General features: G+C 46.1%; 3 protein-coding genes across 3 annotated transcripts; 1 reads left to right on the top strand and 2 right to left on the bottom strand.

The window, feature by feature from the left end:
- Positions 1-2,821: 2,821 nt before the first annotated feature.
- Positions 2,822-10,892, top strand: LOC118769635 (NACHT, LRR and PYD domains-containing protein 12-like). The gene is made up of 8 exons (XM_036516843.1): positions 2,822-3,095; positions 3,767-3,925; positions 4,427-6,227; positions 7,230-7,406; positions 7,586-7,759; positions 8,021-8,194; positions 8,724-8,770; positions 9,225-10,892. The coding sequence occupies exons 1-8, from the start codon at positions 2,987-2,989 to the stop codon at positions 9,743-9,745; spliced, it is 3,162 nt and encodes a 1,053-aa protein (XP_036372736.1). The 5' UTR covers positions 2,822-2,986; the 3' UTR covers positions 9,746-10,892.
- Positions 10,893-10,911: 19 nt separating this feature from the next.
- LOC118769649 (GPI-linked NAD(P)(+)--arginine ADP-ribosyltransferase 1-like) lies at positions 10,912-13,325 on the bottom strand. Its single transcript, XM_036516864.1, has 4 exons — positions 13,277-13,325; positions 12,897-12,983; positions 11,951-12,630; positions 10,912-11,452 (listed from the first exon to the last, which is right to left on the bottom strand). The coding sequence occupies exons 2-4, from the start codon at positions 12,957-12,959 to the stop codon at positions 11,416-11,418; spliced, it is 780 nt and encodes a 259-aa protein (XP_036372757.1). The 5' UTR covers positions 12,960-12,983; positions 13,277-13,325; the 3' UTR covers positions 10,912-11,415.
- Positions 13,326-15,040: 1,715 nt separating this feature from the next.
- LOC118769515 lies at positions 15,041-16,663 on the bottom strand. The gene is made up of 2 exons (XM_036516644.1): positions 16,628-16,663; positions 15,041-15,683 (listed from the first exon to the last, which is right to left on the bottom strand). The coding sequence occupies exon 2, from the start codon at positions 15,674-15,676 to the stop codon at positions 15,041-15,043; it is 636 nt and encodes a 211-aa protein (XP_036372537.1). The 5' UTR covers positions 15,677-15,683; positions 16,628-16,663.
- Between the last annotated feature and the right edge of the window lie 2,808 nt (positions 16,664-19,471).

Genomic DNA, 19,471 nt, shown 5'->3' with positions numbered 1-19,471 from the left:
TCCTGGCATTTAGCAGACGCTCTTATCCAGAGCGACTTACATCAACGTTACTCATTTATACAGCTAGATATTTACTGAGGCAATTGTGGGTTGAATACCTTGCCTAAGGATACAACAGCAGTGCCCCAGCTGGGAATCAAACTAGCAACCTTTCGGTCACAAGTCCTGCTCCTCAACCACTATGCTACACTGCTGCCCTAGGAATTTGTAAATTCCTAATAATGTAGGAAGTGAATGTGGCTCGGTAATGTTTGATTGTTCATGTTAAAGTAACCCTGCCTGTAAGAGGACTTTCATCCAGTTTTCAATGAATACTTGTAGCGTTCTTTCCCTGTCTTTTTTTTTAAGTTGCACAGAATGCTTGACTACATCATCCATCTGTTCACCGACTTCAATTCATTAATTTCAGCAGTGAGCAGGAGGGAGTGTAGAGTGTGCAGTCTCCCTAGTGGTGAAATATCTCTGGGTAGTGGCCCCGATGTTGTGTTTGGGAGGCAGTGAGCTTTGACCTGTGGTTTTCTGCAGTTTCTTCAGCATGCTGAGGGGGCCGTGGTCTCCTCACTCCAGTGGCTTTTAGGGGCGTCCCAGAAGCAGGGCGATGAGTTGCTGTGGGTGCCTGTTCCCGAGGGACGGGGTAAGTGTTTCGGCTAAGGACAACTGCCACACCCGTTTAGCCGACAAAACAGGACTGTATAGTGCTCAGTCTGCACAGGGCTGTCTGACTAACCCATTCCCTCATGTCAACCTAGCAAGGAAGATGTAATACCCATTACTGATGCTAGTGATCACTGGCTCTTGGGCCAAAAGTAATGCTATAATGTTGGTCCATGGTGTAGCCCCGTCCTTAGGTAAAATGTCTGCATTACACTGAATGTTTGAAATATACAGAACACAATTTAGTGAGCATTTGGAAATACAGTTACATTATATGTATATATTGATTGTTTATAAATTATTCATGAATTTATTACAGTAAAATTCTGAATGTGAAACTTTGAATGTTACTTCTGTTCTGAACGTATTTCCTGTGTTTTTGCTCTTTGAGGCCTCAATAAAATGTGGAATTAAGAGCCATTAATGAACCCGACCCTCCTTCCCCTCCACAGCGAGATCTCCCAGATACTGAGGAATGCAGTGACGGAGTGGAGAAACAGGTGAGCTACTGCGTTATGTTTTTACTCTGTGGTGTAATCATGGGATAAACTGGAAAGATGGGAGATGCCTTTGAGGGAAATTTGCAGCCTTTGCACATGTTGCTACCTTAAGAATGATTTCACAAAACAGTAAAGAGCACAAAATGTACCCAGAATACTGTCTGAATGAAACTTCTCCCCCTTTTGCCAACAGACACACACACACACACACTACCACACACATTCACACTACCACACACACACTACCACACACACTCACTCACACACACACACACTACCACACACACACACACACACACACACACACACACACACTACCACACACACACACTACCACACACACAAACACACTACCACACACACACTCACACACACACACACACACACTCACATGCACTTTGTTAGGTATTGCTCTACCTACAATGAGAATACATACACTGTGTCCAGCTGCTGTTGGACTTTCATGAGATAGCCATAACGGGAACAAAATAAAATATACTCTGAAACATGTATGGGCCATAACCGTCTCTGCCCTTGCTCAACAGAATCTCTCAGGTCGCAAAGATCAAAGAGGTAGAGAAGAGAACCAGGTGAGCCTGTTTTTTTTCTTACCCATCCTTCCACATACATCATAGAATGAGGGACAGGGTAAAGCTAAAATGTGGAAAAGCCCATATGCATTTTTTCCACATTCAGCCTCTCCTGTACTCAGGTACGTAGTCAAAATGAACATGCAGCATTCTCACCTTAATCAGTCTCTGTCTGCGGGTCTCACAGCTCCCTGTTCAGTGCGGTCTGGTGTGGTATGATGTAACTGGAATACGCGCCCCAGTCGAATGACTCTTTCCCTTCACTCTGTGCAGGCTCTCTTACTCTCTCCAGTCCACAGAGACCAGGAGCAGATGCAGGTGGGTGCACTTCATGGTTTTTACTTCAGTTCGTCAAACACTGTGATCAGTAATGACTCCAGTCTTCCCTGTGGTCCCCAGACTTCCTCTGCACTGTGGCTTGCTCCTCCTGAGTGGTACTTGTGGGGCAGAGCTGTAGTCTGGATGGGATCTTTTCAAGGCTTAGAGTTTTCCAAAAAGGATGCACTCATTTCTGGACGCTGTGCTGTGTGCAGTCTGTACTGGCCTCTGGATCTGCATCTAGGGCCTCTGAAAAATCATCAGCAGTTGACCTAACAGTTATTTCCTTTTGTATAACTCTCATGGGAACTTGAAATCAGTTCAATTTGTCTTTAAAATGTTTTGTATTGAGGGTTTTGTCTGTAAAAGGAGTTTTATCATCTCAAAGAGCCATCCCTGTTGTATTTTAATGGGATGGTTTCCTGTGTACAGTGTTTGACATCTTCATTTGTGCATCTGTAAATGTTGACCCCACTACAGCCTTGTCCATTTTCCCACTATTTTAGGGTTTTTTTAACTACCTTTAGTTTTGTTCTGAATGAAAAACCTTTACGTGAAGCAGAGAACCCTTAGTTAGTCATTCTGCTCCAAGATGATACCACCATAATCCAGAACTTTTGATGTGTTGGCTACCTGTCAACATGTGTACACGTGTATTATATTTTCATGGGTCAACGTGTATAAATAGGAATGCTTATTCATTAATAGGGAAAGTATAACTGAAAGGACTCTAAGCTCAGGGTGGTTATTTTCCAGGGGACCCAGGGGAAAGATGTCCCCTCTCTGCCCTTGGACTGTCTGGACAACATCAGCAGCGATGATCTGAAGCGGTTCCAGTCCCACCTGCGTCAAGGTGTGCCGGGATATAAGCCCATTCTATGGAAACACCTGGAAAGAGCAGACAGGACTGACACTGTGAACGCCATGTTGGAACACTATCCTGCCGACAGTGCTCTGACGGTCACACTGCACATCCTGAGGGAGATGAGCCTGAACAATGAGGCTCTGACACTGGCTAGGAAAATGGGGAGAGGTAAGGCTGTCTTTCTGTCTCTGCCTCTGAGAGAGAGAGTGGGGAGACGTAAGGCTGTCTCTCTGTCTCTGAGAGAGAGAGAGTGGGGAGAGGTAAGGCTGTCTCTCTGTCTCTGTCCCTGAGAGAAAGAATGGTGTAAGAAAAAAATGAGGATGGGTAAGAAGAATTCGTGTTAATGTAAAAGTCTTTAATTCAATAAAAAGCAGTAGCAAAGCACGTGAAAAGCACTGACTTTGGGTTCAGCGGTGTTGGAGCGAACCCTGATCGTTCAAACCCATTCCAATATATACAGTTTCGGTTCTGCTCTTGATGTAAATGAGCTAGACCTGTCGCCTGTATGACAGTGATATCAGATTGCTGTGTTTGAGTAAGTCAGGATACCATTTGTTTGAGAAGGGTCTTGATTGCCCACTGCCGGTCCCATTCTATAACTGATTACAGTCTCGTTTGACCCCATTGTTAGGGTGTCAGCAGAGGTGTTGACCATCCTGTCAGTGTCTCCATGATAATCAAGTCATTTGGGGGGACATGGCTGTTCACGTTCTAGGGCAGAATTTCTTAAGAGGAGCGGTAAAGCTGTCTCTCCGATTCTGTAGGTGGATGTGACCCCTGCAGACAGACAGCTTTTTTTCTCTCTCCCCTGACGCTCTTGTTGTCCCCTCCCTCTGTAGAGCTGCCCATAGGGGGTCCAAGGCCCAGAGTGACCCCCCCACCTCCTGCAGGACCAATCCAAGGGGGCACCGCTGACATTAAACCACCCCCCGCAGGACCGACCCAAAGGGGCACCACTGACAGCAGACCACAGCCAATGGTGGCATGTAGTAGCCCTGGTGAGACTGAGACCACATAAATCACATGGCTATACAGAGGTTTTTACAAATTGCTTTGTCCAGTACTTGACTGTGTAGCACATTTATTTTGATTCATTGTGATACAGGAAACCAGCTCTAGACACATTTGTCCAGGACAACTTGAAAAGCCTCACACAGAACATAAACTGTACCCCTCATACAGCCACAGAATACAACTCCCATCAAGAGATGCAAATAGCCGGCAAGTCCACTCATACAATGTGACGTGCACTTTATGACATAGATACTTTGTTACACTAGTGAATTGTGATCCGTATATATTGTGTCATGCAGTCATTGTGACAGGTGTACATTGTGAGGTGCATGAATTGTGATACAAGAACATTGTGACATGGACACATTTTGACATGTCTACATTGTGAAACCAGCTGACTTGGACAAAAAATGTAAATGTAATGTTAATGTATCCTAGCTGCTTCAGAGTTGTGGAGTCATAGCTGGTTTTTGTTGTTGTTTCAGATGTGACAGCCAGGACAGTCCAGGAGAAAATTCGATCCAAGCTGAGGATGAGGTTCCAACGCATATTTGAAGGGATTCCTAAGAAGGGACAGTCGAATCTGCTCATCAAAGTGTACACAGAAGTCTTCATCACTGAGGGTGCAGGTGGACAGCTAAACGTTGAGCATGAGGTGTGGAACGTGGAGGCAGACTACATAAGAACAGACACGCAGGACATGCCTGTCAAATGCAATGACATTTTCAAGCTCTTACCTGGACGAGAGGACTCCATCCAATGTGTTTTGACTAAGGGGATAGCTGGCATTGGCAAAACAGTCTCTGTGCAGAAGTTCATTCTCGATTGGGCTGAAGGTAAAGCGAACGAGGACATTAGCCTGATATTTCCTCTCCCGTTCCGAGAGCTCAATCTGATGAAGGAGAGGTTCAGCCTGCTGGGGCTCATTCAGCACTACCACCCAGAGATGAAGGGCTGCGAGAGCATCGACTTGAACAACAGGACGGTTCTGTTCATCTTTGATGGTCTGGACGAGTGTCGACTCCCCTTAGACTTCCAAAGCAATGGGAGCTGCTATGATGTAACGGAATCAACATCAGTGGACGTGCTGCTGACAAACCTCATCAAGGGGAATCTGCTTCCCTCTGCCCTCCTCTGGATCACCACCCGACCAGCAGCAGCCAATAAGATCCCCCCTGAGTGCGTCCACAGGATGACAGAGGTGCGAGGTTTTAAAGACCAACAGAAGGAGGAGTACTTCCTGAAGAGATTCAGTGATGAGAAACTGGCCAACAGAATTATCTCACACGTGAAGTCATCCAGGAGTCTCTACATCATGTGTCACATACCAGTCTTCTGCTGGATTTCAGCCACTGTTCTTGAGAGAATGTTGGACAAACCAGAGCAGAAAGAAATCCCTAAGACTCTCACCGAAATGTACACCCACTTCCTGTTGATTCAGACAGCTATAAAGAACCAAAAGTACAAGGGAGATTATAATAAAAACCCAAAAGAAATTCGGCAGCAAGATAAAGAAATTATTGTTAACCTTGGGAAGCTGGCTTTTCAACAGCTACAAAAGAATAATCTCATATTTTATGAGGAAGACTTGAGCGAGGCTGGCATTGATGTCAGTAAAACGTCAGAGTACTCTGGGTTATGCACAGAAATCTTCAAAGAAGAGTTTGGAATGTACGAGGAGAAGATGTACTGCTTTGTGCACCTGACTATTCAGGAGTACCTGGCTGCTTTGTCTGTGCACCTCTTCTATACAAACAACCAGGAAAATCCATTAAATCTGGACACATCGGATGTGTCATTGATCAATGAAGATGGCAGCATAAAGTTATCTGTGGTGCACAGGAGTGCAGTGGACCAGGCCTTGCAGAGTCACACTGGGCACCTGGACCTTTTTCTCCGTTTCCTCCTCGGCATCTCTCTGGACTCCAATCAAGCTCTTCTTAAGGGGCTACTGACACAGACAGGAAACAGCTCACAGAACATCAAGGAAACGGTAAGATACATCAAGAATAAGATCAGTAAGAGTCCCTCACCAGAGAGGACCATCAATCTATTCCACTGTCTGAATGAACTGGATGACCACTCTCTGGTGGAGGATATCCAGAGCTACCTGGAGTCAAACAGTCTCTCTGAGCAAAAGCTGACTCCAGATCAGTGCTCAGCGCTGGCCTACGTGCTGCTTATGTCAGAGGAGGAGCTGAAAGTGCTTGATTTGAGGATGTACAACTCCACTTCTGCTGGATATCGCAGACTTCTTCCGGTTCTCAAGCACAGTAGGAAGGCACTGTAAGTACCGCTGCCCTCACTGCGTGGCTTAAACGATGTACACAAAGTCCATCGGGGTATGAAGGAGCTCTCTCACACCAACACACACCAACAACACACCACACGGCAAATACAGTATACGGCTTTGACATTTATATGCCTGTATTTCAGACCAAAAAAATGTCAATTTTAGCCGATCTATACGGTTGGAAAAAGCCCAGAAAGTCAATACAGGTATGAGTGTGACGGCCCCTGTCACCCGGCCGTTGTCATGACAGTGCTGTCCAACACAGAGATCTTTTCAGAATGATATTGTGCTGTGTGGTGTCATTCATGTCGTTCACTATTCAACAGGACAGTGGGGTGGGTTGCTGAGGACTCGGATGTTCGCAGATGTTTGCCTTGGCTTTGTCAATTCCTTACCCAAGCTTTGCATCTGGGTAGCTAACAATCATCCATCTGGTTTTAGCTAGCGACCTAAAACCTACCAGACATTGGGACTCCACTGGTCAAACAGATGGTTAGCTATATACAAACCACTGTATATCGATACAGTCATCTGTCTTTTGAAGAAAAAAAAAAAGTCCGTGGTTATCTACAGCAGACATAGCAAACTAAGTGAAATAGGAAGCCAAAAGTGTACAAAATTAGCATTTGTTTGGAAGTGTTAAAAAGAATTGGAGTCAATGGGGAAGTCCAGCTTGTGTTTTCAGTGGGCAAGCTTCTGTTATAAAAAAATATCACCTATTTTGTTTCTCTCAATGGGCAAAAGTCACCCCTCACTCCATCCCAGTGGGAATGTGGTGTGGTGTCACTGTTTGTGACTAACAGCTGTTGATTGGTGCCTCTTATTTGGTCACTTTTGACTGGTTACTAGCAACGGGGGTTTGTTTGTTGGTGACAGTTGATTGTCGACTGTTGATTTACCGGTTGTGATTGTTGACTGTTCGATTGGTCAGTTGTGACAGGTGACTGATGATGGGGGGATTGATGATTGGCTCGTAACAGATCTCTCGTCCACAGGCTGCAGTACTGTGACCTCACTCCAGCCATCTGTGACCTGGTTAGGTTGGTCTTGCAGTCTCCCAACTCCCTCCTGAGAGAGCTGGACCTCAGCTGTAACAGTAAGCTGGGGGACAAAGGTGCCAAGCTGCTCTGTGCTGGACTGCTGACTCCTCAGTGTAGGCTGCTCAATCTGGGGTAAGTCTATGGAGAGAAATGCTCTTTCTTTACTCTCTTTGTAAAGGCTCCAGGCTGATTTTGTCAGTTCTCCTATGATCTTGAGCTGCAGTGGTCTTGATTTTTGGTCTGCCTTTAACGTTTCTCAGTCCAGTCACACGCTTGTTGCGAGCTTGTAGGTGCTCTCGTTCCCTCCGCAGGCTCGGAGATTGCAACCTCACACAGAGCTGCTGTGCTGATCTGGCCTCAGTCCTGCGCTTGCCCCACTCAGAGCTGAGAGAGCTGGACCTGAGGGGAAATGACCTGCTGGACTCTGGAGTGAGAGCGCTCTCTGCTGGACTGGAGGACCCACGCTGTAAACTGCAGAGGCTGGGGTGAGCAATGACCAGTGGAGGAACAGCACAGGACTCACAATCATGTGACCTGTTTTGGTAATTTTGGTAGTCTTCTGTTTCTCTCTCCACAGTTAAAAACTTAATCAGACTGATATGTGCCAGCGCTTTACATGAAGATCAACACGACCGTAGCACATCACCTTGCAACACTATATATATCAAGACTACTTTTCCTTGGAGTTTTTGGCTGTTCCCTCAGAGTGATGAGATTGAGGAGAGCATGTTGCTTTTTCTCCACAGGCTGTCAGGCTGCCAAATCACAGAAGAAGGGTGTGACGTCCTGGCTTCCGCCCTGTGCTCAAACCCTTTGTTTCTGAGAGAGCTGGATCTGAGCTACAACCACCCGGGGGACAGAGGAGTGAGAGCGCTCTCTGCTGTACGGGAGGACCCCAGCTGTAAACTGGAGACGCTGAAGTGAGCAAATTACATGTGAATGTCAGTCATTACTCCCTCTGCTCCCCCTCTCTTCCTCTCCCTCTTCATCCTTCTCTCTCTCACTCTCTCTCTCCCTCTCTTCCTCTCTCTCTCTGTCTGTCTCTTCTCTCACTCTCCCTCTCTCCCTCTCTCTCTCTCTCTGTCTCTGTCTGTGTCTCTGTCACTCTCTCTATCTCTCTCTCTCTCTCTCTCTGTCTCTGTCTGTGTCTGTGTCTCTCTCTCTCTCTCTCTCCCTCTCCTCCCTTTCTCTCTCTTTCTGTCTCTGTGTCTCTGTCTATCTCTCTCTCTCTCTCTCTCGCTCTCTCTGTCTGTCTCTCTCTCTCTCGCTCTCTCTTTCTGTCTCTGTCTCTCTATCTCTATCTCTCTCTCTCTATCTCTATCTCTATCTCTATCTCTATCTCTCTCTCTCTCTCTCTCTCTCTCTATCTCTCTCTCTCTCTCTCTCTCTCTCTCAATACATATCTTGTATTTTGTCCCTCATCATTGTGTGCTGTGTTTTCCCCTGCAGTGTGGAGCATGGTGGAGAGTTCAGGCTTAAACCAGGGCTGCACAAATGTAAGTTTCCCGCTAAGATCAGACCTTGGAATTGTACACATCCTGTCCCCGTACTGTCGCTATACTTACTGTATGCACTTTTGTAAGTCACTTTGGATAAAAGCGTCTGCTAAATAAATAAATGTAAACGTAAGATTTGGGCCGATCCTGTCTGCAGCATGAAGAGTGTAACAGATGCCCGTCGCTCTGGGTGATATGCATTCTGGTGCTTCATCAGTTGCTGCCTTCGTCTCTGTCCTCTTACCTCCTCTTTTTCGTATGCGTGCTCTCCTCTCTTTCCCTCTCTCTGTCCTGCCCTCTCTTTCTTCTCTTTATTACATCACCCCATCTCTTTCTCTCCCTCCGTCTCTCTCACTTTCTCTATCCGGTGGATATTTAATGGGCGTGTTTTAGACTTTGCCTGTGGACACCTCTGTATGACGCGGCTGTTTCTGTCGGCTCTCCCTGCCCGCAGACGGCTGTCGGCCCACGCTGGACGCCGCGACCGCCAACCCGGGCGTTTCCGTCTCCGCCGACGGCGGGAGGATGTACCAGAAGGTGGCGCTGCAGAGGACCGGCGACCCGGCCAGGTTCGAGGACGCCGCTCAGGTGCTGTGCGCGGAGAGCGTGACCGGCCGCTGTTACTGGGAGGCGGAGTGGGAGGGGGGCTTTGCGGACGTGGGCGTGGCCTACAGCGGGATCCCCAGGAAGGGCATCGACAGCGGTCTCGGGCTCAACGACCAGTCCTGGAACCTGCGCTCCGACCCGCAGGTGTTTGTGGCCTGGCACAACGGCAAGAGCACCAGCATCGCCGTCCCGGCCTCCCGCCGCGTCGGGGCGTACCTGGACTGGCCGGCCGGCACTCTGGCCTTCTACAAGATCACCCCCAAAGGGCCTGTCCACCTGCACACCTTCCACACCACCTTCACCCGGCCGCTCTACCCGGCCTTCGGCGTCAGCCAGGACTTCCCCCTGTCATTGTGGCAGCTGCGCTAGCGGCCCGCGTCCACAGAGGAGGGGCTTACAGGATGCGCTCCCCCCCTCCTTCCGGTGCCAAAAGTCAAGTGGATGCACGTGATACTGATGAAGCGGGGAAATACAGCTTGCATTCGCATTCCGCGTTTGCTATTCAGGGCCGCCCCTGTTTTTGACCCGTGATTTTAGGGTGTCCTCCTCAGCTCAGTGATCAGCCAAAGGCAAGGGAAAACAGCAAAGAGATGCAGACACGTATGAGCTCACTACCAATATAAACCAATATGGAGAAAGGGCCTGGCCCTGAGCCATTTGCTTTAGGATCACCTGGCTGACTGATCAGCCCAGCAAAGATGGTGTGAAAGCGTTTTTTTAGGGTGAAGTGGCCCTGTGGAATAACTCTCATTCAGATCACCCCACTGTACTTTCCCCTCATGCATCTACGTCTATGATCGATCCTCGTCTCTTCCACTGACATACATCTTCAGTCTCTCAGTCTCTCAGGGCATGACAGCAGCAGGTCTTTGACATTGACAGTTGATGCTCTTAACAGAAGGTCAAGGACCTTCTCCTGATCACTCACAGTTCACAGTTTTGCCATCATTGCATTATGCATATCATCACATTGGAATAATTAGCATCTGCCAGTTTAAACATGCAACTGCTACAGTCATAGCAATGAGACAGAAACATGTAAAATGTTTTTCACCTCTTTAAAATGTTTTCATTTGTTTTTATTCATTTTTGAAGCCATATGGTTTATATGAACAAATAAAGACACATGAACCTTACATCCACGTGTGAGTTACGTTCACTGATAAATTTATAGGGCTTTGTGCCTTTTTTTCAGCTGCGGCCCCCAAACGTATCGAATGAAGGACACATTTTTGAATTTATCACTGAACCTCTGTAAGCCAGGTCTCCTACAGAGTATAAAAGGAATTAAAAACCTTCCATGTGAGTATTTTATCCACGCAGTAAAAAATAATCAACCAATGATCCTCTGAGAAGAAAATGTGAAGGAAATCATTTATGGTGATTTATGAGCATAATACTCTTGAAGTGAGTCACTTCTGAGTTTGTACTGCTGGTAATTTGTAAGGTAATATGTCATTGATGAGCCTTTGAATTTGCTGTGGCATTATGGGAACTGTAGTTCTAGCTTCAATGGGCATGTCTGAGTAGAGAATGTATGAGGCTGTTTTCAATGCAGTGCTGAATGTATGTAGCTAAAACACTTCCCTTGTTGCCTTGCAGTGCATTAGGACACATATTTCATATTCTGTTATTTATTTTCTTCTAAAAATTTTCTTTCCTTTGCACCCTGTAGAGACGTTCTTGTTTATCACTGAGAATTGCTTTGAATGTCATTTACCCTGTCGTTATCATGTGATTGCAGGTATGGTTGTTGTTGGTGATGTCACACATTAATCACTCTATTAAGAGAGATTCTTTATTCTTCTACATAGAAGTAATCTTTTGGGCTTCACTGTTGGTACATATTGTTTCATTATAAATGTATACAGAGCAAAATATTCTACAATTATGACTTTGGACTAAGAGGGATGCAGGCTTGCTTGCTTGCACTGAGGATGCCTTGAAATTCACTGTCAGTGTGAGATGACTGCAGAGTGTCCAGTGAAGTCCCCCGAAAGGTGTGTCTGGTATCGGTTTGTGGCACGGCCCTGTTTCCACTACACACGAGCAGAACCCTGGGACGGTTCTGAAGACCTGCAGAGAGAACGAGAGAGGCATCACATGTAGAGATCATCAGCAATCAATATCAAATGAATAATAAAAAATATATTTTTAAAAATATAAAAGAAAAATTATGGTATATTTCATGAAACTGATTCTCTTTGGTACAAGAAAGGAAAGATGACAAACGTTTTTACTACTAGTTCAGCCACTGCGGGTTAGTAATGGGAAGGTTTGTCATATGCGGCTTGTCTGGGGTAGGTGGCTTAGAGAGTGGGGGTGCTTGGTTTTGTTAGAACTGAGATGTTTTATGGAACCGACTGAAGGAGAAGTTTTGGGGGAGAAGTCTTAAGGTGGGGAGGGACTTTTCCTGGGGTGATGGTTTTGCTTTTTTCTTTGTCAAAGAAGGAGTCAGAAGGTGTTTTAGGAGTGTCAGTGTCTGGTGGAGGATGTTTTGAGTGAGCATAGGGGGAGGAAGAAGATGGGTGTGGTGTGTTTTTTTTTGCGCGGGGGTAGTGCGGAGTGACTTGCCCAGAGTAGAGCGCGCACTGCAGATTGCTGTAGGTTCCGATGGACTCCAGGTAGAAGCGCCTCTCTCTACCCACCCCCCTCACCGCCACCACCTTGAAGCTCTCGTAGGGCGGAACCAGGACGCGGCCTCTGCGCGAGCTGCAGGGCGTGAGCTCCACCCCGTGGCAGGTCCTGACAGTCAGGTCGAAGGTCCTGGAGGAGTACCTGGGGTAGCCCAGGAAAAAGCGGCCGATGCGGACCCGATCCCCCCGCCTGGGCTGCAGCTCCCAACCCCCCCTCCTGCCACTCACTGTGCGACAGACGGGACCCTGCTGCTCCCTCAGGACCCGCACCGCGTCCGTCAGCAGGAAGTGCAGCGACTTGTAGGGGAAGTACCTCCTGTAGACGGAGGGGTCGGGCCCCAGGGCCTGGGTGTCGGTGTCGAATGTGTTGGGGAAGGTCCGGTTCCAGCTCGTGTAGAGCGCTAGCGCTTTGCTGTGGTACTCGTTGAGGCCCGGGACGGTTTTATTGCAGCCCTCTGCCTGGGTCCAACTGTCCTGGAATGAGCCGTCAGCCTTCAGTTCGGCCCGCAAGAGACCGTCGGAACCAGTGACATCCCCCATTATTCGGTCTGTGCAGGACCGATATTGATCGTCCACAGCGCTGAAAGCCATGTCCACTTGTTTGTTGTCACCCAGGCACTGGCAGAGACAGCTATCAGTCACTATAATCATACAGGCACTGGCAGAGACAGCTATCAGTCACTATAATCATACAGGCACTGGCAGAGACAGCTATCAGTCACTATAATCATACAGGCACTGGCAGAAACAGCTATCAGTCACTATAATCAGACAAATTATTTACGAGATTTTCTCTCATTTTGAGGGAGAAAATATTATCATTAAACAGTAAATACATACAATGATAAAGATCAAGAAAGTTTTTGAAAACTAAACCAACTCACAGTATCAGCCATGGCTCCACTTATTGTAGCCACAAGCAGCAGGTCTATGATGAAGAATCCCATCCTGGCGGCAGGTGAGTTCTTTACCTTGAGTCCAAAACCATCAGAAATCCATCAACACAGGCACAGAAGAGACCAGATTGAAGAGCAAATGCGAGGATGTCATGTAGATAGCGTTGTGAATTTGTGTTTGTGTGTGTGCAGCAGTGTACCTTTAGAGGACAATGCCAAACCTGTGAAAATGATGTTTGTGTATATGTGTGTGCAAGGGCACAGGCATAGAGGTGAAAGCTGTAACCATAAATGATCTGTGTAATTCCCAATGAATTAATGTGAAGCAAAAGAGACGGATACAGTGCAGAAATGGGGCGAAGTGTTACCTCTTCTCTCCGAGTCTGTGGGCAGTGAGGGGCGAGGAGGTGACTCTGTTTGGGGTCACATGTCCACACAGGGCCCTTACCAGTCCCTCCCCCCTGTCCTCTCACTGACATCAGCATGTCCTTGCTCTCCAAAGAAAAATCGATCCCTGACAACGAGAAATGTGTGTGTGCGCGCGCATGTGTGTGTGTGTGTGTATATGTGTGCGCATATGTGTGTGTGTGTGTGTGTGTGTGTGTATGTGTGTATGTGTGTATGTGTGTGTGTGTGTGTGTGTGTGTGTGTGTGTGTGTGTGTGTATGTGTGTGTGTGTGTGTGTGTGTGTGTGGGTTCATCCTTGAACTCTGTCTCTTGCCCCAACAGAAAGGGCAGTGTCCTCAGGTTCAGCGGCGTGTGCAGCAGCGTTCAGCTGTGTGTTTGCGTGTTTGGGCACTACCGCTGTCCGTGGTTGCGTGTCTGTCGCCTGTACAGATCTTCCCGTACAAAAATGATATTGAATTCTATTCATAATATGTTGTTCAGCCAATCATATATTCCAAAAACATTTAGAATAAGGCAAAGCTGAAATATATTGCAATATACCAAAACAGCAATAATTTCCAATGCATTGATTGAGTTAAAAATGGATATTTGTGCATCTTTTATTTTTTAACATTCCCACTGCAAAGCACATAGTGTTCTTCCTGTCTGTGTATGATGAATTAAACATACCACTTTTGCTTCTTTCACAACATAAATCACCCAACAAATTACATAATACAGTAATGAACAGTAATCTGTACAATATAACTATTTATGCCTGTTTATCAAACAGGTGAATGGGACCTCTGAACCAAAACCAGCAATCCCAGCCCCAATCTCAACCCTAAGTTCAGCCTGAACCTACATCTTCATCTGACTCAAAACTCAGAAGGAACATCATAGCCTTCTGCCATACTGAAAGGACAGGTAGTGGAGCAGTCAGGCTTGGTTTTGGCTTTATTATTTTTCATGAATGATAAACCAAACCACACTGATGACAGATGCTCTTATCCAGGATGACTTATAGGTTATGATTTTATCCATTCATGCAGCCTGGTTTTTATTGAGGCAATGTTTGGGTTAAGTGTCTTGCCCAAGGGTACAGAAGCAGTGCCCCAACAGGGAATCAAACCAGCAACCACCCAGTTACAAACCCTGCTCTTTACCATTATGCCTTCCCCTGATCATCTAATACTGTTCATCACTGGATATACAGACAGTCCCAAAGCACTGAAGGTTTGCAATATATTAAGGTTTTTTGATCCTGCTGTAAGAGCAATAGCGATATAAATCTATAAGATTTCTTACACTTTCACAACAATTTCACCATCACAAGAAAAACAATCTTATGAAAGCAACAGTGCATTCATTAAACTACCTGGAGGCATGACTGCTGGATTAGATTGTTATAGAAGTATTCAATATGCAACCTTAAAAATGACATTACATTACAGCCATTTAGCAGATGCTTTTATCCAGAGCAACTTACACAGGTTACAATTTTTATATGTAATGCATCTATCCAGCTGGGTATTTACTGAGGCAATTGTAGGTTAAGTACTTTGCCCAGGGGTACCGCAGCAGTTCCCCAGCGGGGAATCGAACTGGCAACCTTTTGATTACAAGTCCTTAACTACTATGCTACACTGCCTCTGATTTATTTTAAATACTTTACACTTATGTATTTGAAATACTTTATTTTTTTACCATTAAAAGAAAGGATTTGACATAGTTTCCCGCCAGCCTTAAAGCTGTGTGAAAATGACATACAGGACTGCAATCAGACAGAGCAGAAGGATCACGCAGCCCAGGACGATGGCGTATCGCCTGAAGGGGGCGCTGTAGAAGCCGGTCTGCCTCAGGAACGCAGCCAGGTCTAGCTCCGGGTCTTTGATGTCGCTGACCAAGCTGGCCGTGACGCGGAAAGTGCGTTTGCGGTCAAACCCCTGCGAACGGTCCAGGTGCTCTGTGACGTAGATTTTACTGATGCCGTTACCGGGCAGCAGTGCGAGGATGATGCGGTCCTTGTTGGACGCGTGAGAGATCTGCGGCCGGTCGTAGTCCTCTCTCACGTAATCGGGCAGGTCCTGGGCCCCTGGGTGCTTCTCCGGGTTCAGGTTTCCCACCACGAAGTACTTCTGGCCCTCGCCGGGCAGCAGGGAGGGCAGGATTTTCTCAAAGTTGCCAAAATGGTGGAAACCGAAGTCCCCCCTCCTGGGCTCGCAGCCCGACACCATGTTGTCCTGCCGGTCCAACTCCACGCACTCGTTGGCCAACCAGAAGAGCAGCTTGAGGCCGTGCCTGGGACTGGGCTGGCCGAAGCCGGACTCCCTCAGATCCTGCACCGTGTTCAGTTTAGTTTTCCTGATCGAGTTCCCCATTATGAAGCTGGGAGACGGACAGACAGGCTGAGTTATGGGTTACACACTGGCAGAGTGTGTTACACATACCGTGTCCCCTGCTGTGGAAGATACACCTGTTTTTCACCTGAAATGACCCTGTCATATTCACCAACAGCATAATCACTGCAATGGTTGTTTATTAAGTTATTATTATTATTATTATTATTATTATTATTATTACAAAGCCTGTTTATTAAGTGCTCTTCCACCAGGAACAGGTGAAACCATTCGAAGAACAGCGTCAGCGTATTCTCAATAGTGCAGCCAGAACTGGTTTATTCTGTTTCTCCAGGAGTGAGAGACACCTGCAGGTTGTGCTGACTGCCAGTCTTTGTTCTACACTCCAGCCAGTGTTTATAAAAGGCAAGTACAGTATAACCCTGTAGTTAACTGAAACATCAGTTGAAACATACTCCTCTGCACATTGTGGGAAAAAAAAAAGTGCAATCTGAAAATAAACACAGGCTCTGGAATAACAGAGTTATCGCCACTGTTTGCATAGCTGGTTATAGCTATATGAGTCGGGCCTTCTGGGGGAGCAGAGAGAGGGGGAAAGACCAGAGGAAGGGGGAGGGACAGGGAGAGAGAAAAGGAATGACACGGATGGAAATGAACGAAAATGCGTCCTAGAGAAGCCCAAGACCCTGACTGAGTGAAATACCAGCACTTCAGAAAGCCGATGAGGAGGTACAGTTCTCTGTATTTTATAACAGTGAGATATTTTCTTGCCAGCTGAACTTCACACTTTCTGAACTTGTCTCGTCCGCTTTGTCTCCATGAGCTGGCATAGCTAGGTAGGGAGCGGCATTTTTACACGGACTCTATCAATTAACAAAGACCATGGAATATTAGGAAACATCTGCGATCCCCCAGTGTATAGACATTTACCTGCACTGGTCTATCATTGTATATAAGTGCAAATGCACCTACCTGCTCCCCGAATGTTGTACTCAAATGACAGCGTGCTGTGCAGATTAAGACTTCTACCAGGAAGTAGAGTGCAGATTTCATGATATCAGGTGGACTGGCCACAAGTGAGGTCCATATCAGCTGTTCTGTTGTACAGATAAGAGCACGCCCGGATCAAAGGTAACCCCTTTAGATGAACAATTGGGTCATAAAACCCTTTAGATAGTCCAAATATTAAGATTAAATGTGACGTGTGCATTTTAGTATTTACACTGAAACTCTTTTCATGATTTACCCTAAATGCCACAGGTACGCCTGCTGAAGGTCATTAGTTTCCCACAGCGCACACTACGCTACAGCTGTAAAAGTGGACTGCATTCTACCCCATCAGTGTGACCCTGAATATTCACAAAATGAGGGACAAGGAGTGACAGCTGATTTTAAAAAAGGAATCATGTGATTCTGCAGGAATCATGTGATTCTGCTGTGTTTACAATTAATGCAAAATAAGGGCCAAACACCAAAAATCCACCTGATATAAAGAGCATCCTCATATTTATGTGTGTGTGCGTGTGCGTCTGTATGATGAAAGAACTGTAGACAAAAACTGTAATTTTTTTTACCTTTCAGGTCCTGCTGCCTGCTGCTTCTCCAATCTTCCTCCAGAGGGCCCTTCTGCCTGTCTGTGCCTTGCCTAATTTAATTAAGCGTTTTCACCTGCGCGTAGTTAGTCTAGCCATGTGTTTTATATGAAACACAATATAAGCCCTGACTGTTTCTTTGCTCAGTCTTGAGCTGCCCTGCCTTGTGTGCTTTCCTTTGTGTGCTTGTGTGCACTAAGTTTGGCTGGTTCTGGTCATGAGTAAAGATTCTTTGTCTTTTATGACCGGTCTGTGTTTTCGTGTGATCTCTGCAACTGGACTCCTCCTGCTCAACTGTTAGATAAAGTTGCTCCCGTAAAGAGCTGTGCACATCATTGGTTGGAGGTCTTTGCTAAGGAATGGTCTGGTACGATGGCTGCTTGCTCTGTCTGAAATGCAAAAGCAGAACTCCAGACTGAGCCCTTAGAGTGCTCCTGCTGCCTGCTCAAACACAGAGTCCAGGTAGAGAGTGCCACCATGCAATTATTTACAAGCCAAGAAAGAGAGAAATCTCTTTTTAAAATGGAAAAAAAACATTTTATTTTGTGCCATTTTGAAAGTACGCTCTTGATAATGTTTGCGTTATTTTTACAGCGTTAGTTAGATATTCAAAATGTCATACCAGTACACCATTTCAACTTCACCTGAAAGGAAGAGAGGAAGAAGGAGAGCGAAAGACATCATATCTAAGTCCTGTATTCACATCTTATGAGTGTGTAACCTGTTAAATCACATGTTTTTTCTTTCAAATTGCCCCTTATTAAAACAGACACAGGAAAATATATAAAAGACAAATATTCAGTAATTAATTTCTAAGCAAATACTCCTTTTTATGAAATACACTTAACACCAACTAAATCGGGAAGGAAAGAAGATAGAAGCCCATCTCAAAGTCTAGCTGTAGGAGCAGGGGTAATAAGCCAAAGGTTTCTGGTTTGATCGACCAGGCAATGAATTACCACTGCTTACCTGTTCAGTGCTGCCAACCTTTCTGCCCAAAAATAGCAATGACAGCGAATGCAATGAGAGCAATGATAATAAAAGCGACACAGATCCCTAAAGTCTCACAGAAATCTCTCTCTTGTCGGGGCGGGACCGCTTGCCAGCCGCTGATATGGCCGCTCTGAAGCCTGACGTTGCTCCGGGCCCCGGGTTGAAAAGTGTCCAGGGTAACATCTGAGCTTTGCAAAGCTCGGATCAGATCAGGGCTGATGCGATAGGTGTGCTCCTGGCTGAAGTTCGGCGACCAGTGTTCGTGTTCGGTGATGTACACCTCCACAATGTCATTCGAGTTCCGCCTCATCCTGAGTATGATGCGGTCTGTGTTGGAGGCGTAGTGGGACCTGTCGTAATCCTGCCTCACGCTGTAGGGTAACTCTGTTGCCCTGGGATTGTTCAGATTCCCCACCTCATAGTATTCCTCATTGGTATGGCTTACGTCAGGAAGAATGCTCTCGAAGTTGCCATAGCGATGGAACCCATAGGAACTTCTGCTGAAACAGGCCCACATGTTTCCATTGTAATCAATGCCAATGCGGCTTTTGGCCAGCCAGAGGAGGAGCTTGAGGCCGTGCCTCGGGTTGGACTGGCCGTACTTGGTGCGCTTCAGGTCATCCACATTGTACAGAGTTTTAATTGAAAAGGCAGGTGCAAAGGAGAGCGCCAGAAGAAGGCAACAGGAGAGGACATGACTCACCATGGTGGCCCTGTGAACAGACATGGAGACCACTTTCACATTTATTCATTGATATTCCATGACAGCAATATCAATAATAGTAATGATAATAATAATAAGGGATAAAATAATGATTATGATGAAGAAGATCATTACGGTTATTCGATTTTTATTCATGTTAATATCCCCATTGCCATCATCATGATCATAGTCATTTTTGTTATTATTAGCAGTTGTAGTAGTTGTAGGAAAGTTTCTCCACCGAGGTCTCCATTCAGTCTCACTTTCAATATCGAATATGAGGACATTTTTTAAAAAAAGTATTTACATAGCGTAATGACTTGAGAAGGTAACACTTACTTGTCATGCAAAATGAAGGATAAAGCACATAGTTAGATTAAACCTTGCACTAAATTTAGATGCTACCACCACTCACACATGTCCCCAGCTGCACTGACACAGAAACGGAAACAGTTTAGAGACTTTTTTTTCAGTCATGTTGTCTTCGATATCCTCTCCATTCATTTACCCATTTTAAAATTTTTTTTG

Source organism: Megalops cyprinoides, chromosome 22, assembly GCF_013368585.1.
Source record: "Megalops cyprinoides isolate fMegCyp1 chromosome 22, fMegCyp1.pri, whole genome shotgun sequence".
NCBI classification, from domain to species: domain Eukaryota; kingdom Metazoa; phylum Chordata; class Actinopteri; order Elopiformes; family Megalopidae; genus Megalops; species Megalops cyprinoides.
The sequence above is the reverse complement of the archived record's forward strand: the minus strand, read 5'-3'. Positions and strand labels throughout refer to the sequence as shown.

Coding starts and splice junctions, on each gene's coding strand:
- LOC118769515 (XM_036516644.1), bottom strand. CDS start 15,676: ATGGGGAACTCGATCAGGAAAACTAAACTGAACACGGTGCAGGATCTG.
- LOC118769635 (XM_036516843.1), top strand. CDS start 2,987: ATGTTGGAACACTATCCTGCCGACAGTGCTCTGACGGTCACACTGCAC. Junction 7,760..8,020: donor TGTAAACTGCAGAGGCTGGG/GTGAGCAATGAC, acceptor TTTTCTCCACAG/GCTGTCAGGCTGCCAAATCA. Junction 8,771..9,224: donor TAAACCAGGGCTGCACAAAT/GTAAGTTTCCCG, acceptor CCCTGCCCGCAG/ACGGCTGTCGGCCCACGCTG.
- LOC118769649 (XM_036516864.1), bottom strand. CDS start 12,959: ATGGGATTCTTCATCATAGACCTGCTGCTTGTGGCTACAATAAGTGGA. Junction 12,631..12,896: donor GTGGAGCCATGGCTGATACT/GTGAGTTGGTTT, acceptor TGTCTCTGCCAG/TGCCTGGGTGACAACAAACA. Junction 11,453..11,950: donor CAGTGCGCGCTCTACTCTGG/GCAAGTCACTCC, acceptor TTCTCTCTGCAG/GTCTTCAGAACCGTCCCAGG.